Source organism: Diuraphis noxia, unplaced genomic scaffold (assembly GCF_037042655.1).
Source record: "Diuraphis noxia isolate RWA-SAM2 unplaced genomic scaffold, SU_Dnox_SAM2 contig0001, whole genome shotgun sequence".
Lineage (NCBI taxonomy): Eukaryota > Metazoa > Arthropoda > Insecta > Hemiptera > Aphididae > Diuraphis > Diuraphis noxia.
In genome coordinates this window covers 43,773,061-43,795,378 of record NW_028301711.1, presented here as the reverse complement: position 1 = coordinate 43,795,378, position 22,318 = coordinate 43,773,061, and the positions used below count along the sequence as shown (strand labels likewise).

The 22,318-nt window shown below is 32.2% G+C and overlaps 1 protein-coding gene across 3 annotated transcripts; it reads left to right on the top strand.

The window, feature by feature from the left end:
* Nucleotides 1–9,988: 9,988 nt before the first annotated feature.
* LOC107165109 (uncharacterized) lies at nucleotides 9,989–21,627 on the top strand. Of its 3 annotated transcripts, XM_015513193.2 has the most exons (11): nucleotides 9,989–10,672; nucleotides 10,753–11,001; nucleotides 13,290–13,343; nucleotides 13,410–14,160; nucleotides 15,643–16,210; nucleotides 16,362–16,464; nucleotides 16,548–16,868; nucleotides 18,156–18,505; nucleotides 19,172–19,295; nucleotides 19,781–19,992; nucleotides 20,104–21,627. In XM_015513193.2, the coding sequence occupies exons 2-11, from the start codon at nucleotides 10,965–10,967 to the stop codon at nucleotides 20,899–20,901; spliced, it is 3,318 nt and encodes a 1,105-aa protein (XP_015368679.2). In that variant the 5' UTR covers nucleotides 9,989–10,672; nucleotides 10,753–10,964; the 3' UTR covers nucleotides 20,902–21,627. The 3 variants fall into 3 exon arrangements, with proteins under 3 accessions (XP_015368679.2, XP_015368677.2, XP_015368678.2); XM_015513191.2 differs by having other exon boundaries at nucleotides 9,990–10,672; nucleotides 13,290–14,160; XM_015513192.2 differs by having other exon boundaries at nucleotides 9,990–10,677; nucleotides 13,290–14,160.
* The last annotated feature ends 691 nt before the right edge of the window (nucleotides 21,628–22,318 follow it).

Genomic DNA, 22,318 nt, shown 5'->3' with positions numbered 1-22,318 from the left:
ATATAGATCAACAACTTTCAGGTAGGTACGTACGTACGTAAAGCGTACATAATACAGTAGTAAATTTAATTTTAACTTATGACAGGTGGTCACAAAAACACTTGGTTTTTAGAGGGGGTCACAACCCCCTTGTCACCCCCTGATTACACCTATGGTTTGTACTCTTCGTGGCAGTGGCCAGTGAAAGCAGTGACTAAAGGGAGCAAATTAAATATATAATGTATAATGGTATAGTCTCTTTAAATTCAATACCATTACCACCTATACCTTGTTCCAAAAAAAAGACACCAGGCGGCCACAGGCAAAACCGGTTTTGAAACGTAAATCTGTTGTGTATATTTTTTGGAACAATAAGGTATATAGTATTTAGTACAAAATTAAAATTATGTACTATATATTATTATATAATTATACTTCAAAACATAATTATAACTTTTAAGGTTTAAATATTTAATTACTTTAGCATGACAACCTACACGACTTGATCTTTTAAAATTAACAATATTAGTTCAAATTTTTAAAGAAATATTATAAAACAATAATTAATCTTTTCATAAAACAAAAATAAATCATAATTTTGGTAATGATCAAAAATGATTAATAGTTAAGAGCTGATAAACTATATTATAAGGCATTTATTGAAAGAATAAAAATGATTTAGCATTTTAACATTTCAAATCGCCCTCCTCCTTAAATGCAATAACCCTACAGAGACTATCACTATATTATATATTAAATTTATATATTTTATAAGTAAAATAGTTTTTTTTTTTTTACTTTGGCAATTTTTATACCATTTTTGATTTATACTATTGCCTACTTTTAGTAATATATAATAACAAATCCTAATGCAAAATAATTATTTTAACCGCATCCTGCTGTAATTGTGACTTCAACAATTTTAATGTCACAATTATTTGTTGTTAGCTCTATACAGTTTTGTCATTTATTTATTTTATAAAACTTATTAAGCTATAATATGTCAAACGAAAGAATGACACTGATAATGTATGATAATTAAAAAACATAATAATACATTATGATTCGGGTTTAAAGGTCAAGACAAATGGATTTCTTAATGTCGATATTATACATATTTTTTTTCTTTGCATGCATAATTTGATAATTTCAATTAAATTGGGAGTTGATACCAATGTTTTAAAAAGGAGTTCAGAATAAGTGATTTTCTGAGTGCGTGTGCATCGTGTGTTCGTGTGAATGTGTGTGTAGTAAATGATCGTTAGTGATGAGTGTGTGACACTATATTGTAGCGTAAATAAATAGTAGAGCGCTCTGGCTCGGAACGTTCACGCGTTTGTCAAAATAAGGCGCTACCTATAGGTACGAATATACATTATTTTTTGTCTATAAACATCAATATTTTTTTCAATAGTAATTAGTATTAAATAATCTGTTTATTAGATTGAATTTAATAATAATAATGTACATATATATGTATTTGCATCATCAAATAATTTGTACAACGAATAATGTACATAATAATGTTAATAATATAAAAATTCTAGATACCTCTCCAATAAACATAGATTTTGTTTGGAGTAGGTGAACATTTCTTAAAACATATTTGAATTCACAATGAAATTAACTTAAACAGTATGTTTACCTACCTTACGTTTGTAAATAATTTTTTCACTTTAATATTAAAAATTTAAAAATCTAATTTTGGGATTAAGGGCTAAATTAAAAAAATTACTTAAGTCGTTTACAAGTAAATTTCAAAATGTATTTATTTATTTTCATCATAAGTTATTTAAGTTATATTCAATAAGTTACTATATACCTAGAACCTAGGATATACTGTACAATTGGCATCCTCATAAGATAGGTCTATTTACATACACATAATATAATAGGTTAGATCGAATAATACACATATTATTATAATAGATATTTCAAATTACTGTATGGTATACCAAAACATATAATAAAATACATCATGCAAATAATAAGCATCTATACCTACTTCTTTCTATCTTTCAAATAGTTTCAAAACATATTTTATGTTTATTAGTTTATTACTTGAATTCATTTTTAATGAAATATCAAAATATTATTATGTCTAAGTGTTTATATAGAAAACACAACTACACTTGACAGTATAGCGATCAGTATAGATGCTAGATATACTAGTTTTTAATGACATACTTAAACAATACCTAAAAGTTATAACTTTATAAATAGTATATGATTCTTTATTTTAGATTCTGAGTGGAGCGAGGAATGTATTGATTTTACCATGATGTGTATTTATTTTTTATTTTTTTTTTTTTTTTTGTTTCTGCAGTCATCAAATTTTGGGACAGTCAGTAAAAGTGCTTCGATTTTCGACTTCAGTACCTCGTTCGATCAGAAAGGTAATCTAGATGGTACTCTATGGTTAAAAGTAAAAATTTCTCAATATTTTTCTAAATAATCGTGGTAATAACAAACTAAAAATTTAGAGAAAAAAAGAAAATTTTACGCACTATCAGTTTTAAAGTTATCAGATTTTGGTTTTTGATGTAACTTTAAAACAAACGACCATAGATGCATGAAATTTTCACCGAATGTTTATATGAATATATTCTATCCACCATGCAATTTTCAAAAAAATTTGACCTAATTTGAACTATTCATAGGCATATAGAATTTTCGATCATTATTAGTTTCTTTTAATTTAATATAGATAAACATTTATTTGTTGGGTAGAAAAGCTTGAAAATGTAATATAAGGTTCCTGACATATCGTTACAAGTTACAATAGCAGTTAAAAAATAAAATAAATTCATAGTCACAATTTTTTTTTTTAAATAACAAAAATTTGCAAATTATTTTAAGCTAAAAGTTCATATTTTTTTTTTAAATCTAAGATTTAAAAATTTAATACAACATTCTTTACAAGTTTGTCAATCTTTATCACAAAAAAAATATCCACCAGAAATTAAAATTAAATTTTTATGAGCGTTTGAAATTTAAATTTTTACAACATTGGATTTTCACTAGATTTTAATTTAGCGATTTTCTTATTTTGGTGTAACTCTAAAACAAATGACCGCAGATACTTGACATTTTAACTGAATGTTTACATAGGCATTTTCTATATTTGATAAGATTTTCAAAATACTTTGATTTGTTTTGAGCTCAATTGACATTTAATTTTTCGACTTTTTTAATTTTTTTTCTCTATATATATCGATTAAATTTTATTTGTTGGGTAGATATGCTTGGAAATTTAATACAGTTGAGGAGAGGTCGGAGGAGGTGAAGTCTATTGTTCGCTGATTTTTTTTTTCTTTTAGGGGGGGGCTCCAGGTTAATCTTTTATCAAGTGTTATGCCTAAGTTCTTTATTTCGATTCGGACAGGGATGGGGACGTAGTTGTTCATAATTAATTAAGAGCACTCACGGGGAGATTGTTTTAAAGTGAAAGTAACTTGCACAGATTTGTCTGTATTTATTTTAATTTTCCATTTTTTGGCCCATTCGTCAATTTTATTAGCATGATCATGAAGTGCAGCTGAAGCAAGGTTAGGATTTGAACTGGAGAAAAGAATAGCTGTGTCATCAGCATATGTTGCAAGAAGGGTGTTATGCTAGATTGAGGAATATCAGTTGTGAATACAATTTATAGACTATAGACAGTGGCGCAACTAGACACTTAGGGGCCCTAAAGTCAAATATAAAATGGGGCCCCCTAGCAAAAAATGTATATGGTGTTAAGCAATCAAAGATATACGATACACCGCTTCTTCCCCACCCATAAGGTAGTCAAAACCTTTCCATCGTTAATTCTATATATTATATACAATTATATTATATTCTATAATATAAAAGCAACATGGAAATCTTTGTTACGGATTGGCTCCAAAAATGCATGACCGATTTGGCTGATTCTCTTTTTTGTGGTGTTCGTAATTAATAAATATTAATAGGTATGAAAGACAATTTTACCGCAGGAAAAATAGAAAATTTGGAAAACAAAAATACAATAGTTACACCTGCATCTGTCCAACAAATTAAATAATAATAAAATGTTATTAAATAAAAGTTTTACTATCTAATTGCTGATTTATTTGTACATACAAACCATTTTTAACTGGCAACGAATTGCATGAATTGCAAGTAATTTCATAAAAATAATTTTTGTAAGCTAATTTTTTTTTAAATATAATAATTTTATAAAATAGAATCAATATTAATATTTCTAGAGTTTTTTGTAAAAAATCATCTTCAAAACGCTCTACAAAATATTGAGAAAAAACAATAGTAGAGAATATCAACTCTTGATGGTAAATATATAGCGCATATAATCTAATACAATTCAGATTTAAGAAGTCGCAATATAAAATATATATATATTGAAGTACAGACAGTACAGTATATTATTTTTATATATCGATCATCATTGCCTACAGTAGTACAGTTTAATTATAAAGTTTATTGAAAAATACAAATTTTGATCTTTAAAAAAGGACTTGAATTCTTTCTAATGATAGCCACCTTGATTAATTAACTAATTCTTCTTTATTTTTAGAAGATAAACAATATCACAAAAAAAAAAAAAATAACCTAATTAATTGATATATTTTCCAGTTTTATCAAATAAAAAACAATTAGTTAATTAAGTGGTACATAATTTTGTTATTAATTATTTTAGCATAATATATTAACATAATATGCAACTTAAAATTTGACTATTAGTAATGTAAATACAATTCAAAACAAAAATAAGATATAAGTACCTTGTAAACATAAAACATTGAATATATACAAATATTATCATATTTTTGAAAATATGTAAACAAAACAAAATATGTATATTATTATAATTGAAATACATAATTGAATTAATAAATTTTATTTAGTTTATTTTATTTTAAAAAGTTGACTTTTCTCAGTTTTCTGGCTTTAGAATTTGCGAATGTATTTATTACATCATCCAACTTTATTTTTGTAGCAACACCTCTTTCTATTTATAATAGTTTGTTAAATAATAAATACATTTAATAGTTAAAACCACGACGGCCGACGATTGACTGGTAACTATATAGGTATTCTCCAGTATTAAAATATTAAATATTATATAGCCACTATCACTATGTCAACTTTCTTAGATATACGAATTACGATTTCACTAAACAATGGTACCTAACTTCCGATTGATGAACGAATAACGAAAATAATAAATATCGAATTGGCCAACTCGCTCATGAGCATTATTATTAAATAATAAGTAATAACTATAAATAGTAACCGTCCCGATGTCACCACTCGGCCACTTCACCACAAATCGGCTATACCTTGTCAATTATAGACTATAGTTAATTATTGGAGTTGTGAAAACTAATTTATATTTCCAGGAAGAAAATATTATTTAGATAATTGGATATTAAGAACACTATTCTTTTCCCCCATTTATTATTTATCCAAGGTAATGATTTTATAATATTATTAAATCAATAACTCGTAGTGTAATCAGTGTCAGCCTGGCATACAGCCTTGGTCCCTGTAAAGAAAAATTGTACATTTGTACCTAAAAACTACGTATGGTAATTATTTTGATAAATACTTTGTAGAATCCTTACTCTCTGTAAAAAACAAGAACACGCCGCCACGCAAATAAAAATTGACAAGACCCTAAAATAAAACAAAAAACGGAGGGGCCCCGGTCGCATTCGACAACTAACGGCCATGGCCGGGGCGACACTGAGTGTAATATAGGTACGCCATAGCCATAGGCTATTAACAATAGTCAATAACTATTAAAATAACAGTAAAATAATTATAGTATAGCCATCTCATTTTGAGCTATACGTCTATACGGCTATACTCGGATGTTTATAATAAAATATAGGTACCTACCTATAATAATAATTATTATTAAGTGTGAAAAAAACTAAAAACTAATTTTTATTATGGAGCCGTGGGGGCCCCGATAAGCCGGGGGCCCTAAAGTTACACTTTGCTAACTTACCCGCTAGTTGCGCCACTGTGTATAGATCAGGGGATAAATCACGACCCTGTGGGACTCCGGCATATATTGAGTGAGTAATAGATGAGATATCACTGCCCTTTCGTACGATTAACGAACGATTTTGCTGATAAGATTTGATAATAAGATAGTATAGGGAGCTGGCATGAAGAGTTTTAATTTGTATAGTAAGCCTACGTGCCAAACTCTATCAAAAATGGGCAATATCCAAAAAAAGTCCGGAGCAGTATTCTTTGTTATTCTAGAGCAGTTGAGATTTCGTCAGTAAGACGATCAACTTGGTGAATTGTTGGGTGCCTATTTCAAAATCCAAACTGATTATTTGGTATGATTTGGTTAATTTGAAGGATGGGACGCAGGCATTGATTAACGTATAGGCAAAGTAGGCATTTGCCTAGAGTGCCGAAATTTTAGGGGCGCTCGAGACGAGAAATAATATAGAATATTAGAATGACATATTTATATGGATAACATAGAAACTAACTACACACACACACACAAAAAAAAAAGTCAATATGTAATTGAAAAAATATTATAATATTATGAAATTACGTAGACGTATTACTAATAATAAAATATATTAGTTATAAAAATACGTAATTCCCTTCCAACTATTTAAAAATAAATGAAAAGATGTGGCCTGTGTAGCTTTTGAGGCAGCAGTATGTTGTTTGGTATCTGGTCACTTCCCCGTAAGATATTTCCCCGTCCACATTGTATTTATTTCTGAAATATTCAAACTATACCGATATCGTGTAAATATAATAATATGTGTAATATAAGTAATAAAAATACAAAAAAATTATCATAAAATATTTTAATGTTGTAGTTCTAAATTATGGGCGATTCCAATTAAGTAGGTTTTTCTATAATATAGTTATAATTTTCTATACGCCTAGCAATATCTCGATATTTTTTCTTTTTTGCTGAAGGTTCCTGTCCAGCAATAAATTGATTAATTTTTACTTCAGTTAAATGTTGTTCTTTTTTAAGAACCTCAATAAGTCGCCATATAGTAGGATGAGCCGCAGCTAACAAAGACGAGAATGCTCTATGCCAACCTTCAATATTATTGTTTGTGTTTGGTAAACCTGCTTGTGTAGCATCATATTGGTTCCACAATTTCAAATCAAATATTGGAGGTCGCCGTATATTTCTTCAAGTTGGTCTCCCAATCCAAGTCTCTTCAAAATAATCAATTAAATGAATTAATAACTCTTCATTGTCTACAAAAAACTTTTGAGACATTAATTTAATGAATTTAGTTTATTTATGTTAGTTTATCGACGAATCATTTGGATTTTACACCAATAACGAAAAATATTTTTCGAAAACATATAACAATAAAATAGCGAAATGTAGACGTATAGAAAATATTGTGTCTACATAATGATGAACGCGTGATCTAAATGAGTACTTAATAATTGGAATCGCTCATAATTTAGAACTACAACATTAAAATATTTTATGGTAATTTTTTGTTTTTTTATTACTTATATTTTATATTTATGAGTATACTTATAATGGACGGGGACATGTCATACGGGGAAACGTATTTGACGGGGAAATATCTTACGAGGAAGTGGTTACGGGGAAACGCGTGACGAGAAAATGGCAGACGGGGAAGTGTCCATGAATCTGTTGTTTGACAAGATAGTGTTTATATAATGGTATTATCACATAATAGATGTAATATCTTGTGATAAATAGTAATAATTAGGGCTAGGATTTATATGCATTTGTATGTTTTTTTCCTTTAGTCCAAATTGATTGATTGTCAGATTTGTCCACGATTTGTATTAATTCTCGTTTAAATAGGACCAATTTTTTTTTGCATATTTTTGCATGTTTTGGACATAATGCATATAATTGCATATTCATAGATTTTTTAGAATTCGATATTTTTTAACTAAAATTTTTAATTTTTGTATGTTATTGCTAATTTTAAATGGTACTTCACGAAACCGACAGTTTTTGGTTTATCCGTTGAATTTTCGTAAATAATATATAGCATAAATACTACCATTGAGTATAGATAGTATACTAATATAGTATAGATAGTATAATAGATAGTATATATATAGTATATATAGATAGTATAACTAGTATAGATAGTATACCTAACCTATAGTATACTATCTATACTCAATGATACTACCTATTTTGTCTTAGGTCAGATAATATCCGTTTGTTACCTTCTCGTTGGTCGGACGACTAGTAGAATTACTTACACAGTTACACATTGTTTTACAGTGAGATAGCACAGAAAAATTGTATTGGTACGTCGTGTGTTGCATAAATGTGCAGACGTTTATACTTAATATAATTTGAATGGTTTTAATAACAGTGTCCAGTATGCCGAAAGTTCAAAGTGAAAGTGCCAAGTTACGTTTAATTAAACTAAAATTTAATGTAATAATATAATAAGTAATAAAAAATTATGAATTATAATAAATAATAAAAAAAATTTGTTTTTGCATATTTTGGTAAATAAAATGCATATTTTACAATTTTTTATTGCATATAAATCTTAGCCCTACCTAGTTATAATAATATTGTTCCATACGTATCACAGAAATACAGAATATCGGTAGGTAATCAGTATTACGTGATAATTTCAGATGTTCTGTGATAATACTTTTGGTGAGGCATTACTGCATTAGATGGAATCTTTCCAAATGGGGAAATTATTTTAAGAATGTACCTAAGTACTGCTGTTTCTAATTGTACGGGAGAGAGGTCGTTTTCGGTGTTAAAAAGAGTGAAAAATTATATGAAATCTTCAATGAAAGATGACCGTTTAAATGCACTTTCTCAATTAAGTATTGAGTCAGATTTATTAAAAATACTAAATTTAAATTAAATTATAAATGATTTTGCCACATCAAAATCAAGAAAAAAAAAGTTTCTCTGATAAGTTATATATAATAATTAAATATAATATAAATTTCATAAATGTATATTCATAGTTCATACCTACCTTAAAAAAAAATATCGTAATATTTGTAAGTTTGTAACATTAATTTTGTGTATAAATATTTATAAGTTGTATTAAAGAAATACATACAACATACATAATATAAAATATGAATAATGAGGATGAATATTAATAATGCCATAAAATTATTGAGATATCAAAGACCTGCTAACCTATGAATTATGAAGTGAAACAATTATATAGGTATAAGAATAGATTAGATTAGGTATTAAGAATAGAAAAAAATTAAGTGTATAGAGTAACATGAATCTTTTAAGGGTGCCTAAATTGTTTTGCCTAGTTTATAATTTTGGCTTAATCCGGCCCTGAATTGGGACGTAATCTTTTCAGGAGGACATTTTCGAAAAGTTTACCAAGAACTGGAAGTAAACTTATGGGACGATATGATGAAGACAAATGTTTAGGTTTATTTGGTTAGGTTATAATATCTTATTAAACATTTAATTTACTATTTTACATCAGCTGTACAGACTGTACAGTACAGTGCTTATAATTTGTTATTTTAGTGACCACCGCAATGCTGCCATCCACGAACGATACGTAATACGTCCATTACTGTATAAAAGCTATTATAAGGTATAAACGAAACTGTACCAGTGCGAGTTGGTAGTTACTAGTTTGATATGTGGTAGTGGTATACTGGTGCAATAAATAATTATACTCCATACTGTAGAAACGTTATCTCAGTCGTCGACGGTAGGTGGAGGTAAACTATCGGTACGTATGGAGGTGAACCGCCACACGGGACCGGTGCGCGTACCGTTCCGGTACGTCCGTTACGCGTCGGTGCGGCGACGCCGTCGCTCGATTGCCTTCCACTCCGCACACCTCCTATCATCAACGACTCTGCCGAAGTGCCGACCGATCCCACTCCCCCGCCGCCGCAACTCGAACGTTACCCAACACCACCACCCGGCCACCAATCCGCCCGCCCATTAGTGCGACAACACCGCCGACCGCCCGCCGACCGCTATTATAGCATATACTTATTATGTACACGGACGCACGGACGCACGCACGAACACACGCTCCCGCGCGCGCACATTATTATCGATATCTCTCGGCGACCGACGGCTACAGCGGTGATGACAAGGTAGCAGTGGCACTGTGGCAGCGTCGTACGGCGTCTATCTCTATATTAATAATATACGCGCGACGGCGGCGGCAAACCACCAACCGACCACGACCACCAGTCAACACTGCGATTCTGCTCCGTCTACCACTGTCCGCGTCCGCGTACCGACATCGACGGAACCGATCGCCGCTGACGACTTTGCCGTAAACACGACGCGGCTGAACGACGCGCGCGGAACCACTCTGGCGGTGCCGACTACTTTGAGCGCAGTTCGCAACTAGTTCGATTCTGAGTGCCGATCGCCAACATTTTATCTTTTTCGTTTACCAACATCTTTGCCGCTTTAATTACAACCCGTTATTGTTATTGTTGTCGTCATCGGCGTTTTTGAGTTCGAGGCGCGCCCGCCACAAGTACGCGTCCTCACTCCACCGCGCCGGACACTCCGTCACCAGTGTGGTGCCATCGTTTCGCCTGATAAATCACAATAGTGTTTATTCCGTATGAATTTTCGTTGCTGCCCGAAATACTCGCGACTGTGACCGAGTGGTCATTTTGCGTTTCGTCGTACCTCGCTCCGACGATTTGTAACGAACAACATCGCCTGGTACGGTAATTTCAGCTCTAAATACATATAATATAGTAACTGAATAACAGAGTTCACGTGATAATTAACTCGTTCTTTAGCGAAATTCTGAGCATGTCTGAGGAGTCAACAACTGCAGTCGATGCAATGTCAGTGCCAGATACAAGTGGCAGTGGAGGTGGTTATCGTCACAAGCACTGGTACTGAAATCGACGATTAGGAACTTTTTGCACACAATTGCTCAAAGAGTGCGGAATTCACGTTTAGAAATTGTAATTAATAAATATTCATCATTTACCGAAAAAAGACTAATATGAGGCAGGGACGTGGTGGCCAACGTAGTAAAAAGTGTAAGTATAAAAATATAGATACTCAGTATCTAAATACATACATTTAGTTATTTATATATATCTTATAAGAGCTATCAATGACTAATGTATTAATTTAAATTAATCAATAATTGATACTACCTACTTACTTTAAGTAGACATAGGCAGTTACAGATATTTTAATATTTATGCAACATATATATATATACATGTTATGGGCAAAGTAGAAAATCTGGTCATTGTAAAATAATGCCCGGGCACTGTGCACAATACCCAAATATTTTGAGCAATGTAAGAATCATCATTTTAATACTCAAATTGTTGATACATTGACCGGAAATTGTACTAAATTTCACGGACAAAGTGTACTCTGTCCAGATTTGCTTAAAATCAAGTAGACAAAGTAAATTTAATACTGCTCGCTATACTAATTTTTGTCAAATTGCATTTATATGTAACAATATCACTACAAAACTATACTATTCTCGGGACTATTCTATATTTTATTCGTACTCGACAATGTGACAGTTGCCAATAATGCAAACTGATCCGTATTCTTAACGATAAATTGATATATGGACATTATGGCTATCTAAATAATACCTATTTTAAAATGAGATTGTAAAATTTGCTATTCTATATTTTCTAATAGTTATTGTCATGATTCTGATGTTGTGTACCTATATGTAATATTATGTTATTAGTTAATAGGACGCCAATACACCATATTCGCATGTGTTGTTTCCTAGCGCGTAACATAAGAATACACTCAGCAGATCACGTTTAGCTCTGTTAGTTTAAAAATTAAAGTGAATAAAATTGACCTCTTATATAATTTAAATGTTAAAACATTATCTGTGTTCATATTTTGTCTCTCTACATTAAAATCAGAGGAGAACTTAGATAAAGCTCTAGAGGCTGTGGAACTGTCATCAAAAACACAAACGAGAAAGATAAAGTGATGGAAGTGATAAAGACAGTGAAAAACAACTTTTTTAAGTACTCTTAAGTCTTAGTAACTCAAACTTAAAGTCTAAAAATATGTTTTATTTAATTTCTAGTGCCCAAATCTAATGGACACTGTATATAATGTCCGGGTTAACTTACTCCAACTTTGCTCTTAAGCAGGCATTGTGCACAATTTCCGACTTACCCTAACCTACTTTGCCTATAACATATTATTTGTATATAAATTCAAAATAAACAATTTATTTGTAAATATACCTAAATAGTGACTTTTTTAATAATTCTGATATGGTATTATGACTAAAGAATATTACTCGACACATACCTAGGTAGGTATCTAAACATTTAGTATTTAGTATTTATGTGTACATCATAAATAATAAAATATACATTACACTTAAATATCTATTTTTTTTCTCAAAAATAATGTTTTTAATTCAAGATATTAATTTATTAATAGGTAATTGTATGCTGGTTGCAAAAAACAATGTATTAATTTAATGGTTTTATAAAATTAAATGGATCAATCATGGGCCACTAAATCATATTTGGACTCTTAATTCATTAGATATTTAGTGATTGTTTATGTAAAACAGCATGAAAAATTTAAATACTAGCTAGGTACCTATGCATTGAAACAAGACAACTATTACGATATATTAGGTATTAGTCATCAATAATTTTAGTTAAAAGAAATTAACATAATATTCAGTCAGTACCTATAGAACTAAATGACAGTATGTTATACAAAATAATATAACAATTAGATGTTTGAAATGTTGTGCCTTCCAAAATTTCAAAGTTAACATTTATGTCGAAACAACATCATTAGTTTTAAAAAAAAAAAAAATATTTTCTTGATAGTTATATACCTGCCACCATTTGGATACGGTACTGGATGTATAATATAAATTTCTTAATTTTAATTATTCAATAGACACCTAATTTAACTGATGGTGTATCCATATAATAAGATGGGTTAATAACTAAATATATACTTACAGTGAGTGAGCATCTACAAAGTATCTTAAAAATATTAAATATAACAATTGAACGAAAAAATCCTATTACAACTAGCTATGTACAAAGTTAATATGTTTATATATATGTACTTTTAATATGTTCAGAATATAGCCATAAATTATAAATGATAAATATTAATTTTAACAAATGTACAAAGAATTTAGTATTTTATTTAACTTATTTATATAATTTAAAAGATAAAGCCTTTGGAAACAATTTTTTTATTGTTGCCTCTCAATAAAGAAATTATATGGTGTTATAAAATTAAAAAAAGTTTCTAAATAATTATGGTAATTTTTTTCCTTGCTTATTTATTTTAGCTGGATGCAGTAGACGGGGCGGAGGAGCTGGAGGAGGCAGTGTTGGCGGAGCTGGTAATGCAGGAGGTGGTGGTGGTTCAGCTGTAGCTTTAGCTGCAACTCTAGTAGATGATGGTATAGGTGGCGGTGGTGTACCTGGAGGACCCGGAGGATCAGCAGCAGCCGCCGCTGCCGCTGCTGCTGCAGCTGCAGCAGCTGCGGCTTCATCATGGAAAACTGGCGGAGGTCCAGGAGGACCAGGCAGTGGTCCAGGAGATCCGTTTGGCATGGGATATGGAGGTGGCCCTGGAGGACCTGGAAGTGGTGGTCCATACCAGCAACATCATCAACAGCAAGGTCACCAGTCCCCGTCATTGTTCCATCAGCAACAAGGTTCTCCTGCGCCTGGAGGTGGTCCTTATGGTGGTGGTGGTGGTGGTGGAAACAGTACTCCTCAACATCAACAACAGCAACACTATAGCCCATCAACTCCCGGGGGCGGTGGTTCTTCAACCCCTGTACCTTATGGTGGTGGACCAGGCACACCAAATAGCCAGCATGGTGGTGGTGGTGGACCATTTAATGGCGGCGGTGGTGGAGCGCAGATGCCTTTCGGATCACCATCTTCAGTCAGTTCTGGTGGTGGAGGATTTGGTAGCGGTGGCCCCGGAAGCAATCGACCAGGGTCTGGACCTCCACCCCCTCAACAATCACCATTCGGTGGTCAGCAATTTTATGGTGGCAGTGGTGGTGGCCCCATGCCTCCCGGATCACCATTTAGTCAACAACAGCAGATGATGAATCATCATGGTGGTGGCGGTGGAGCTGGCGGAGGAATGATGAATGCTTCAGACACGGGTCCTGGCGGTCGAATGATGGTTGACCATCCTTCGTAAGTAAATTATTATTTAAGACTAACTGAACCCGTGGCGCTTCGTAGCCCATTTAAAATCCTACCTCTTATATGTCTCCAACTATGTGTTAAATTTGTTACCTGTGATTATGCTTGCAGTATATTTTTATACATATAGATAGATAGCGGTTAAAATATACTATCTAATAATCTTACGATATTCAATTTAGTTTATCATTACGTAAATTAAATCGTTTTATCGACGAAATTCTGACAATTCTAATATTCAATTGAATGATATTTGGGCCTATCACTTTTTAACTTAGCCTATATTTTGCCAATAGGTCTAATAAATCTCTGTACCAATAATTAATTTTATCGCAATCGGTCTAGCAATTGGAATGGTATGTAATTCTTGCAATTTTACATTTTGCGCCAACACTGCACATACCTAATGTCCAAGTTGGTGCCTCATTCTTAAATTTGAATGCTCTACGATATATTAATAATTTATCCATTTTTCTAATAATCACGCTTGGATGAATACTGTGAAATATAATTATATCGAATTTCGTTGTAATCGATCCGCCAATTGGAATTGGTATACATTAAGGATAAACACAAAGAAATCCATTTTTAAACATATAGTTAGATATATATGTATGTTCTACATACATTTCTAAACGGCTGGACCGATTTCGACGAAATTTGATACAGATATATATATTAGACGGGATATTAGACGTTTAGGCAGAAGATAAGCTAAGTTAAAAAGTGACAGGCCTAATTATCATTTATAATAATCTCTGCTCGATTGATTCTAAAGCTCATATTGCCATTTTCTTTCGTACTTAAGTCATACAAATACCGATCGATCTTTTTTTGGGAGGCATAATTTTAAGAGGTAGACATTTTTACGGACTATGAAGTGCACAGTTAAAAATAATTTAGGGATATATGTCATAATAATAATAAGCAACCATTTATAAATAAACTAAAATTTCCATCGTAAATATCAAAATGTCTGTTTGAGCATCTCCCGGGATTGGACTTAACACTTTTGAACTTTTCCTATCTTCTGCACATACTAATTTATCTCTGGACCAAATTTCGTTGTAATCGGTCCAGCCGTTTAGGAATTTATAAACTTTATAATATTAAGGACAAACAAACAGACAAAAATCCAATCATATATACATAAATAGATAGATAGATAGACAGATAAATAGATAGATAGATAGATAGAAGATAATTAGACTCTAAAGTTCCATCCCCACTGGCATGCGGCTTTGCCACTCGGCTTCATTATTTTGGCTTGGATGTGAAGTCGAATGGCTTTTATAGCTAATCGGTCGAACCTGCGGGTTCCTGATGGTAGTCGGTAAACATTAAAGAAACCCGCGTGGCATTGCTGCAAGCAGTAGGGACGCACCTTAACGCAATGTTTAATGGTATCCTTATTTCTATTTTTGTGCTGTAATTAGTAATAGTACTAATATGATAATATGTTGTCAAATTCAGGTGTTTCCCATCATCAATGGTAGGAGGACCCAGCGGACCTGGTGGTGGTGGTGGTCGCCGAGGATATGCAGGACCCGGAGGATATGGTAGTGGACCACCTGGTCATCATGGTGGTGGACCGCCAGGACATCATGGTGGTAGCGTGTTAGGAGGTCCACACGGTGGACCTCCAGGACATTTAGGTGGTGGTGTGCACCATAATAGCCCCTCTGGACACCACGGAGGGCCACCTAGTGGTCCACCCCATCATGGTGGTGGTGGACCCCCGGGACACCATGGAGGTCCTCCACACCATGGTGGTCCACCCGGAAGTGGGCCCCATGGTGGACCTCCTCACCCACATGGCGGAGGTGGACCACCACACCATGGTGGTGGCGTTCCTCTTCACCCACATGGTGGAGCAGGAGTCCCACCACATGGGCCACCACATCATCCACATGGCCCTCCGCATCATGGTGGTCCGCACGGACCTCCACCACCACCCCACCCCCATCCACCACATGCACATCATGTGCAGCCTGATTATCGGATATTTGAATTGAATAAAAGGCTGCAAAATCGTAATGAGGTAATATGGCTATTGAATTATTCTAGAATAAAATGTAATTTTGACTAATGAATTTGAATAATTTTATAACTATATGTATGTGAAAAATATAAACAAATTTAATTTATATTTTTATGACTTATATTTATCCAATCCAATTATTTTGTTATAGGACAGTGACAATGTATGGTGGGACCAGTTTGCCACAGAGTTTTTTGAAGATGATGCCACGTTAACACTGACATTTTGCTTAGAAGATGGTCCTAAGCGTTACTGTAAGTTTAATAATTGGTCTTCAACTTTTTATTGCTTAGTATAATACTTATTAAATTTATTTATTTTTTACTTTCCTGTATAGCTATAGGACGGACCCTGATTCCTAGATATTTTAGGTCAATATTTGAAGGTGGAGTTACTGATTTGTATTATCATTTGAGAGCTAATGCTACCAAGGAGTCATTTCATAATACCAGTCTTACTCTGGACTGTGATCATTGTACCATGGTGACCACACATTTGACTTCAAGCCCTGGTGGCGGGCCACCGTCTTCCATTGCTCAGTCGCCAGGACCTGGTGGTCCGGGCAACGTTGGAGGAGGACCTCCCGCATCACTTAATGGTGGTATAGGAATGCAAAAATCCTTGGTGGCTCAGGGTCCTCCATCATCACAGCAATCAGGTACGTTTGTTTAAGTTGTTTTTATAATTACTTGTATATAGTTTTAAAAAGAATTTGTGTTGTCAATATATTATAATTTTTTAATAGGCTTTAGTAGATATTAAGCAAATAATATATTGGTACATTATTGTATTACTTGTTTTGAAATTCGACAAGTTATTTATATAATTATAGATTTGGAAAAGTTCATATAATAAATTATGGGCTTCAGGGACAGGGGAATATAGCAATTGTTTTTCAATATAAACAACAAAATTATTTTAAAAAACCAAAATATATTATGTAATTATGATGGTAAACCTACCAATAAGCAGTGTTAGGTAAATTACTTTTAAAAAGTAATGAAATTACTTTACTTTTTAAATTGAAAAGTAACTCATTACTTTTTCAATACAAAAAAAAAATATTTTTTTTTTATATTTCTTAACAATATTATCATTGTGCCTGGCAATAATGTTACTAGAAATACATTATCTAGCTATAGTAAATAGATATAATTTGAAAAAGAAATTAATATACTATAATCAATATAATACAGTATTATTATATTATATTATATTTATTTATGTTTTAAATTAACTTTACACATTAGTGCGTATCTTTAAAACTTTTGTCACTCATACCCAACCTTTTTTTTAGAACAAATGTCCCCTGAAACACAAAATAATCGCTCTACAGAAGCACTGGATGGTAAAGCTGTGTTGTATTTAATAAAAATATTCTTTACTAATGTCATTGAATTCAAAATTGTGAGATCAGCTGTATAAGGAGCTTTAATAAATATAATATATAGTATATTACTACACTAGATTGGTAAACATAATAATACCCACATTATAGACATTTTTTTTTCCAATTAGCAAGGTAGGTACTTAATAATTCACAACTATAACACGTTATTCAATACATTCATTACATTTTCGTTTCTTGGAAACAATTCTAATGAAATTACGTAACACGTTAAAGCAAAATAACGCCATTACAGTAACACGTTACTTTCGTTACGTTAGTACCCAACACTGCCAATAAGTATTGTTGGCTTACACTATTCTTGTTAAAATTGTACTTTTTAATAACATTGGTTTGTCTCAGAAGCAAGAAAAAAATGATGAGACCTGATTTTATTTGGTACAAGGTTATCAATTGTAATATATTTTATTTTTTTGTTATTGAAAGATATGAGGTTGCTTAATAAACTGCAAAAAATATATATATACTTGTTATTAAATGATTTGTGTATATAATTTTATGTAAGTATTTGATAAGTTAAGTTTTATTTTTTCACAGTGCTTGGTGGTGGTGGACCAATGGGTGGTGCAGGAGGCCCTCCATCACCGCCCGTATATACCAGGGTGTGCACTGAAGGTAGGCTAACGTTGGAATTCACGTATGACGATATGATGCGTATTCGGACGTGGCATTTAGCGGTTAGACAACACAGGGAATTGGTTCCAAGATCGTCTGCCGCTGCAGCTGTTGCAGCGGTTGTTATGATGCAACAAGGAGGACCTGGTGGTGGTGGTGATGGTGGACCACCAGGTGGACCCCCGCCACCTAATGCTGAAATTGTTCACCAGCAAGTGGCAAAAAACATCACACGACAGGGCATTACAAACTCGACGCTCAATTACCTGAGAGTAAGTATTAAACAACAAGATACTTATTTTAGAATTATATTTCATTTTTTTATCAATTTAATTTATGATATTTACCACCCTGGAATGTATGAATTTAAATTAAAATTGAATAGAGTTAACATTTACATTTTTATAACAAACAGATGTAACAAGAACTGACAAAAAAACATAATATAAAATGCTACTTACACATGTGACTAAAATTGTAGAAATTACATGGTTAAAAAATATACCCATGTCAAGAAATTTCCAAAAATAATATTTTAAATGAATTTATTTATAAAAATATTGATATTTAAAAAAACTTTAAAAATTAACTACTTTACCAAAATGTTTTTACTGTAAAAATGGTTCTTATAATCAGATTTACAAATTGTCTATTTTGAGAATTTTTCTAAAAAAATTATATAAAATTTTTTTATTTTCAGTATTAAAAAATAATATTTTTTATATTCTATACTTGTAACACAAAGTACTTTAAATTATGTATAACATTTTTTTTAAATATTGATTAGAACAAAAGTGGTTTCAACAAAAAGTCTCCCTCTTACATTGTATATTACGGACAACAAAGTATATTACTGTTTGTTATTAATTGATTATGTATTTTAACTAGCTTTAGTTTTATTAAATTAAATCTTATGTGTCTTTAATGTCCTTCAATAGCTATGCGTCATATTGGAACCCATGCAAGAACTTATGTCCAGGCACAAAGCTTATGCCCTTAGTCCTAGAGACTGTCTGAAGACTACTCTATTTCAAAAGTGGCAACGTATGGTAGCACCACCAGGTAATATTAATATCAAAAGTAATGTGGCCTGTAAACACATTCTGTAACATAAATTTTAGTGTTCGTAAGATTAAATAAAAAAAATGTTAAATTTGTTAAATGTGTTCAGTCAACTATTAATGGATATAGATAAAAATATCTGAATCTATAATATTCAAGGAAAAGATACTACTTATCACAATCTTGTCCTCTTTCTCAAATAAGATTTACTTCAGGTAGTGACTGATTTCATCATGCACAAATAGGTACCTAACCTATCTGTTTTTGTTTTTGTCGTCCACTTTTCTTTCTGACAATTGGGCTAATTGTCCCCGCCCAATCAATTACTTTACTATGTTAATTTATAAAGAATATTCAATTCTAAGTAATAAGTAATTCAATTATGTTATTCTTTTATAGAATTTTACTAAGTCATTACAGCTCATTTTGTGACATAATTGATTTAAATAAAAAAAATAATAAAATGTATATTTTTGTGTAAACAGAATCACAGAGACCAGCCAATAAAAGACGCAAACGTAAGGGCAGTAACTCTGGTGCTGGTGGAGGTCCTCCAACCACACTTGGTGGTGGCGGACCTGGTGGTGGACCTGGTGGCGGGCCCACTTCTGCTTCAAAGAAACGAAGTCCAGGACCAAATGGTGGCGGTGGCGGGGGCGGTGGAGCTGGTGGCGCAGGGTTCAACCTAGCATCACAGGTACGGTTACGGTATATAAAAACATATGGCATGCGTAATCATGTACAGATAATTATTATATTTTTGATTTTTGATATTATTTGTATTTATAATTGTATTTGTATCGAGCAGGACGTGATGGTTGTTGGAGAACCATCGCTGATGGGTGGAGAATTTGGAGACGAAGATGAACGTTTGATCACCCGACTGGAAAATACCCAGTATGATGCTGCGGCGGCGGCTGCTGCTGCTGCCGCTGCTGCTGCTGCTGCAGCTGCAGCTGCTAACTCAGCGGCAGCGTCAGTAATGGGTGTTGGCCCTGGTGGTCCAGGATCCGTAGGTTCAGCAGGAGGCAATGACATGCAACAGCATATAGGTGGTGGTGGAGGTGGACCCGGTGGTATGGGACCTGGTAGTGGAGGTGGACCTGGCGGAATGGGATCAGTCAGTGGCGGAGGACAAATGAATGTTGGTGGACCTGGAGGACAAATGGGACCAGGAGGTCTAATGGGTGGTGATTCTCTATTTCCACCACCTGGATCTGGTGCAGATGGCAGCGCCCCAGGAACGCCAACTGGTGGTAGTGGTGGTGGAGGTGTGGTTTCTCAGTCATCATCTTCAAATAATCCTAATGGCCTTCAGCAACAGCAACAAAATTCTTGGGTAACTGGACCACCAAGTAGCGGTGGCAGTGGTGGGGGACCTCCAAGTGGTGGCCAATCAGTACAAAATAGTGGTGTACAACAACAACAGAATCCGGGTAGTAATCCTGGAGCCGGAGGTGGATCATCTATTGGAGGTAATGGAAACCCTGGAAGCAATGGTGGTCCAAATAGTGTTGGTGATTCCATCTCATCTGGTGGTGGCGACAAAAAGTCTCCAGCTTCTGCCGCTTCCGTACAACAGCAACAACAACATATGGGATTGTAAATAACACTGCCAATCAATACACATAATACTAAAAATGCCTTGTCATTTTTTGTTGATGTGCACACCAAACATACACAGTATAAAACAAACAATGTTTATATCATAAAATATTTACATCGCTTTATAAGTATACGCCAAATCAGCGAATTTTATTGATTGTTTTATTTTTATTTTATATTATTATTATTTTTTTTATTATTATTATTATTACTATTATAATGTAAATACAATGACATTTATTACAATTGAAAAAATTCATTTTTAGAATTTTTATAGACGCGGACAATTTTTGACTACTATTATTACTTAATATTATTACTATTCTATCAATATTGATTATATATAATTATTATTATTATTACACTATTATGACTACAACAATATATTGTGTGTGTAAATATTATTACTTGAAATGATTTTAAAAAACAATTACATTTTCTACAATTAAGATTTTCGTCCGCATTTAGATTTAATTAATTTGACTATTCTTAATTTCAATGTAAATATATAAATAAGTCACGATAAGAATTTGTATAACATAATGATTGATTCGCGTTTAAGGGTTTTTATAACGTAATAGAAATATATCAACGATAAATTGTAATAATTATTCGTAAATATGATATATATATGATTACAACCAAGATTATTATTTCAACCAAATGTAAATGTGTATGATGTTTTTTGACTTGTGAACAATAATAAATCATGTATAATATGAACAAATGTTATTCTATTGTTGCCTGTTTTTGAAATCTATTATAATCTATTATCTATATATATATATATAGATAAATATTATATTATATGAAACTAGGAACTGTTTTGAACTTTAAGTATGTGCATTCTAATAAAAATAATGTATACATATTTTTTACTGGAACGATTGGATACAAAAAATCTTTTTGTACAGATAATTTTAATTTCAATATACCATCTTGAAGTAATGGTTAATATTGTTAATATTCTGTTATTATATAATTGTTATTCTGTAAGAGCTTGCACTAGTAGTGTATCCAGGAATTTGTTTTATTGGATCTGTGGTGGGAGATGAGGATCTAATGGTCAGTACTTAACAATAATAACTTTAATTTGATCAAACACTATTTGTTTCAAATAATATATGGACTGAGACTCCTATAATAATATGATAATGTATAGTGCAATTACAAAAGTGTTATGTGAATGAACTCCATAACTTACAGATGACTTACTTTTTTTGGGAAAAAGCTAAAAAATATATCTAATAAAATAATGCTTAATATCTTATTAGGTAACATTGAATGGCATTAGAAAATCTGAAAATGTTATGTATAATTATTTAGTAAGTACTTACTAATTATATAAGAAATGTATTATACAAGAACCAAAAATGTATTTACAACTACTTAGTTTATATATCAGCGACTTTAATTAG

Coding starts and splice junctions, on each gene's coding strand:
- LOC107165109 (XM_015513191.2), top strand. CDS start 10,965: ATGAGGCAGGGACGTGGTGGCCAACGTAGTAAAAAGT. Junction 16,465..16,547: donor AGATGGTCCTAAGCGTTACT/GTAAGTTTAATA, acceptor TTTCCTGTATAG/CTATAGGACGGACCCTGATT. Junction 19,993..20,103: donor GGTTCAACCTAGCATCACAG/GTACGGTTACGG, acceptor TGTATCGAGCAG/GACGTGATGGTTGTTGGAGA.